The 5,860-nt window shown below is 36.8% G+C and overlaps 1 protein-coding gene across 1 annotated transcript in view; it reads left to right on the forward strand.

The window, feature by feature from the left end:
- The window catches only part of Herc1 (HECT and RLD domain containing E3 ubiquitin protein ligase family member 1), a 160,319-nt gene that overhangs the window by 54,772 nt on the left and 99,687 nt on the right, over window positions 1-5,860 (forward strand). Inside the window, 2 exon segments of the mRNA XM_029543584.1 lie at window positions 672-893; window positions 3,796-3,969. Coding sequence (XP_029399444.1) covers window positions 672-893; window positions 3,796-3,969 — 396 coding nt within the window.

Genomic DNA, 5,860 nt, shown 5'->3' on the forward strand with positions numbered 1-5,860 from the left:
CATTGCTATATATTCTTTTTATTTCTAATTTTAAAATATATAGAGTGTTTTTCTAAATTAGTTTTGTTAGATTTTTCCTTTTTTTTTCTTTTAAATACCTGCCTTTTGGAATGTTTTTTTTCCCCCACCACTGAATTCTGATTTCTTTACAGCTATTGTGTGTGTGTGTGTGTGTGTGTGTGTGTGTGTGTGTGTGTGTGTACATGTGAAGAACTTTTAGAAACAAACATCCAATAAGAAACCTTGGGTTTGGTTCTTAGTATAAGACAGTTATGAGTTCAAGCCAGAAGAGCATTAAGCAGTAGTGTTGCTTTAATTAATTAATTCTTGTTTGGTTTTAGAGAAAAAGTCCCAAAGACTGTCTAAAAATGGTAAAATGTAATCTAGATAGTATACTAGAATCTCTTGAGGTAAGTTTACTTGGGCTGATTAATTATTAGTGTTAAAATTAGTAACTTTACTAAGGAAAATTTATTTGATAGCCTTATACGTCTGAGTAAATTTTAAATTAGTCTAACAGACCAGGTAATTTGTACACAGAAAATACTATGTGTTCTTCTTAAGAAAATATTTTTCAATATGTTATAGTTTAATAAGTTGAGACAATGAGAAAGCTTTTAAAATTTAAAATATCAGATAAAGACACAATTACTACTGATTTTTCTCTCTAGGTGGGCCAGAAGTAATTGACCCAGCTGGTGTGCCATTACCTCAGCCAGCTCAATCTTGGGTATGGCTTGTGGATCTGGAAAGAACAATTGCTCTCCTCATTGGCCGATGTCTTGGTGGCATGCTTCAAGGCTCCCCTGTGTCTCCAGAGGAACAGGATACTGCATATTGGATGAAAACACCACTTTTCAGTGATGGTGTGGAAATGGACACCCCTCAGTTGGGTAATACGCTTCTCTGAAGCACGTGGAACACGTACTTCTCTGTTTCTCCTTGGAGATCTTTTACCTAAGTGTTGAAAACAGAACTCGTGCATTTTCCACATTAGGTCAAAAGAGGATCTAAAATTGTAATGTACAGTTCACAGAAAAACAGTTAAGTTCTGCAGCGTGGTTTGAACCACTAGTGTAGGGGTATATGGATCTAGGGAAATGTTGAGCAGTAGTTCTCAACCTTTGGAATGCTGCAAACCTTTAATAGAGTTTTTCATGATGTGGTGACACCTAGCCATAAAATTGTTTCATTGCTCCTTTATAACTATAATTTTTCTACTGTTATGAATGATAATGTAAATATCAGATAATCAGGGTGTGTGATATACCATCCCTAGGAGGGTTACAACCCAAAGGTTGCAAACCACTTTTCTAGAGCCAACTATGGTAGCTCAGTCCTGTAGTCCCAGCACTTGAGAGGCTGAGTCAGGAGAATTGCTGCATGATGAAGTCTAAGCTATATAAGTTCCAGACTCAACTGGGCTACAATGGGAAACCCTCATTTCAAAAATGCTGGAAATACAGGTTTGGTCCTAATTTGTTAACACTTTTCACTTATTTTGATCAAGTCATAGAAAAAAATATTTGTGTTCTAAAGCTTGGTGTTAGAAAACCTCTTCCCTGAGTAGAATGCACTGGTAGAGTACCTATCAGGACTGAGCAGTGTCCAATTTTCAGACACTATATTAGGGTTACAATTGCTGTGATGGAACACCATGACCAAAAGCACCTTGGAGAGGATTGGGTTTATTTGGCTTATACTTCTGCTTCATTGTTCATCAATAAAGAAGTCAGAACAAGAAGTCAGGTGATGACAGGAACTTGGAGCCAGGAGGAATGCTGCTTACTTGAAGGCTTGCTCCCCATGACTTGCTCAGCCTACTTTTTCATAGAAACCAGGACCATCAGCTCTGGGGCAAACCCTTCCACAATGGACTGCTCCCTACCACATTTATCACTAAGAAAATACCCTACAGGTTTGCCTGTAGTCCAATCTTATGAATGCATTTTCTCAATTGAGGTTCTCTCTTCTCAGATGACTATAGCTTGTGTCAAGTTGACTAAAACTAGCCACACAGCCACTATCTGTAGGTTTGAATGGCAGGTTTTATTCCTCTGTTGTTAGTTTCCTTTGGGAATTCCCTTTCCTTCCATCTCTCTCATTTCTCTTCTTTGTTGGCTCTTAGCCTGAACACAAGTGTCCCAGTGTATGGTAATCTAGGATTGATATTTTAATCTTACTGGGCCTTTAAATTTGATTCTATGAAATATTGAGTAGGATTAGCTAGCCTATATTAAGCCTAATTTTTATTTTTCCAGTATGAAAAAGAGTCAGATATACACAAAGTAAAGGGGGCAAGAGAGGAAAAAGAGGGAACCCACAGGTTAGAAAAGGGCTGGAGTAGACAGGGAGAAAGGGAGGGTAGAAGAAAAGAAAACTTTTGCTTTAGGCATGCACATATGGTAAAAAGAGCAAGGAAAACAGTTCTTTTTTCAAATAGAAGCAAGTACCTATCATTTCACTTTTGAACTAGAAAGTGATTTTGACTGTGGCTAATGAATGCTAGATTGAGACATATGAAGCAGAGAAAGTTAAATTGTGGGGTACTCAGGCAACAATTAGCAGGATAAGATTCCAGCATTTTCGGCACTCATGCCTGTGGTAGTCCCTAGTGATCCCTTGAGTAAAAAAGGTATCTGTTGATCCATGCATACCTTAAGTATGAATAAAGTAAACTTCAATTTTAATATTATTTTTTAGTTTTTAAAAAATTGTGTAACATATCAAGAAAAAGTATCTGCCTCCATAAAATTGAATGTATAGTATTTCTATTATGTTATGGTTTGAATTACCTTTTGGTACTTGTCAAAACCCTGACCATCATTTTGGAACAGTGGAAATAAGAAGTGAAGTGATCCAGCTGTAGGTGTGCACATTCTCAACATTGTAGTACTTGGAAGACAGAGGGTCAGCTCAGATGGTAATGCAACATCCTTGTTTCCAAAAATGTAATAGTGATTCTGTTGAGGAACTGGAAGTTTTGTTCATGTCATCTGTGATCTTTTTTGTATCACTCTTAACTGATTGTTTTCCTTTAAGTCTATCAAAGAGAAAACATTTTATTGTCTTTCTCTGTGGCTCAACTTTTTTCAAAGAGGATACCATGCAATTTTAATGCAATGGTTTTCAAGGGTGTGCTTCACGTGTAGGACATTTTGTATCCCTGGCTATTTGCCAAAATGTCCATTTCTTTCTTTTTTAGAGGGAGTTAGAGAGGTGATACTGCCTCCAACTAAAAAAAAAAAAAAAAAAAAAAGGAAAGAAATTAGAGCGCTTTATTTTAGTAGTGTCTACTTTAGTCTCAAGTACATAATTTCATGTTTTGAATAAGATTTTATTTGCAGTTACAAAATTTATCAAGTTTAAAATTGGGAGTTTAATCAGACGGTAGTGGCACATACTTTTAATTCCCTTTGCTGGGAAGCAAAGGTGGGCAGATTTCTTGAGTTTGAGGTCAGGCTGGTCTACAGAGCGAGTTCCAGGACAGGCAGCGATACACAGAAACCCTGTCTCAAATCCGAAACACCAAACAAAGAGAACTTGAGAACTGATGGCTCAAGATGTAAAGTGTTTGCTGCTAGGACTGATAGCTGAGCTTGATCACTAGGACCTACTTGGTGCAAGGAGAAAAGTGACTCTCACAAGTTGTCTTCTGACCTCCCATATGCTGTAGTGTGCGCGCGCGCACGCGCACGCGCACACACACACACACACACACACACACACACACACAGGGATGATGGGAGAAAGAGAAATGAATAAATAGAATTATTAATTAAATTTTTTTAATAGATAAATGTATGAGCTGCCTATTAGAAGTAGCTCTTTCCGGAAATGAAGAACAGAAGCCTTTTGATTACAAATTGCGGCCTGAAATTGCTGTCTATGTAGACTTGGCATTGGGTTGTTCTAAAGAGCCTGCCAGAAGCCTTTGGATCAGCATGCAGGATTATGCTGTCAGTAAAGGTAAGATAAAGAGAAGGAAATGGGGAAATATATAGCTAACTTGCCTAAGTAACTCATGTGTTTGTATAGATAATAGGAGCTATTCCTATTGCTTTTTTAAGGAAAATGATTTCCTATAAGTAACAGCTTAAAATAATTGTTTTTCTGTTTGTGGGAAATGCATCATTGCATCAGATTATTTGAGGTATTCACATATACCCCATTTAAAGAAAATTGATTGTGTTAAAGTTGGACTCTGTGTAATAAATCATTTTATGAAAGTATTCAGTGAAGCATTATATTAGAGGATGTATATTTAGATGTCTAGGCTGTAGGCCTACTGAATATTTCTTTATATAAAAATTTTTGCCTATTCAGAGTGCTAATAGTACCCATTTGAGATAAAATAGGCTATTAATAGTGAAATAGTATACAAATATATGGTAATATTTCTATTTCTAATATTTTTTATTTACTAGAATTAACTGTATGTGCAAATTTCAGACAATATCCTTGATGTATTCTTAGCTCCCATGTTTGACAGTGACCCATATTAAAGCCGGGCATAGTGATGCATACCTGTAATTCCAGCACTCTGGATGTGAAGCAGGAAGGTCAGTTTAAGATCAGCTTCCACTGTATAGTGATTTTGAGGTTAATATGGGTTACATGAAACCCTATCTCAAAATAAGTATCCCAACCAGACAAACACAGTCACCCATATTGTTGAGAGTAACATCTGTAGTCTCTGCTTTTTTCTGTGTTGTTTCTTTCTTATCCTAGCCTTAGTTTTCTTCTGTATCTTGGAATTCTCACGTTTAAAAGATGGTAAAAGTAAATACGTCTTCACTTTTCATTGGCCTTTATCTTTTATAAATAAAATTAAGGTGTATATATTATTATATACATCTCTCTTTTTTAAAGACAGAGGCTTAAGCTCAAGTTTGGCATTAAACTCTTAGTCCTCTTGCCTCAGCCTCCTGAGTACTAAAATTACTGCATGTGCGGCCATTCCTAGATCAGTTATTTTAAACACTAGTGGAAGGATAACTTGGTAGCTAGTGACATGGCTCATGCTCACTGTGCCAAACCTGATATCCTGAGTTCAGTGCCAGGGACCACATGAGAACTGCAACCTGCCTTTGTCCTTCATACATGTCCTGGCACTCAACAGCAGGGTTCAATCTCTTCCCCCCCCTTCTCCTTCTCCTTCTCTCTTCCTTCTCTCCTCCTCCTCCTCCTCCCTTACTTCCTCTTCTCTCCTCTCCCCTCCCCCTGTTTAATTATGTCGTAACAGTTTTCAGACAGTAACCAGGTCTGTGGAACAGGCAACACCCGAGAACCTGATGTGGATAAATTCTGAATGCATATATACAGTATACACAGTTGTTACAAGAGTCTCTGTGAACTCTAAAGTTTTATATAAAGTTAGGCATATTTGCATTGTCAGTTCTTTTGCCTATAAATTAGTTAAGTCTGGCTTTATATTTTTAACTTATACATGGAAATAAAGTGAAAATTAATATATAGCATTTTATCTTTTGGGGAAGGAGCCTTAAGAATAGTTAAGAGGAAGTAAAACTAAATTGGGTCTTAATATTTTCCAAGGATACGTTTTGTTTGGTTTCGCATTGGAGTACAATCATTATTCAGTAAATCTGTCAGATGATCAGTGAAGAAATCACTCAGGGGACCCCCTCCCCCCATTGAATCTGCTGAATTTTCTTTATTTTAAGAGTATATACTCTATTTAGTATAATATACTCCATGGTCTGCCAACATAGAATTAAAAGAATGGGAGGGGGGCAGATGACCCACCTGACTGGTTTTCTTCATTTAATGCTATGGTTTGAGTTTTCAGTTATATATATTCATTTCTGTCTAGGTATTTTTTTTTTCTGTCTAGATATTT

This window comes from Mus pahari, chromosome 10 (assembly GCF_900095145.1).
Source record: "Mus pahari chromosome 10, PAHARI_EIJ_v1.1, whole genome shotgun sequence".
Lineage (NCBI taxonomy): Eukaryota > Metazoa > Chordata > Mammalia > Rodentia > Muridae > Mus > Mus pahari.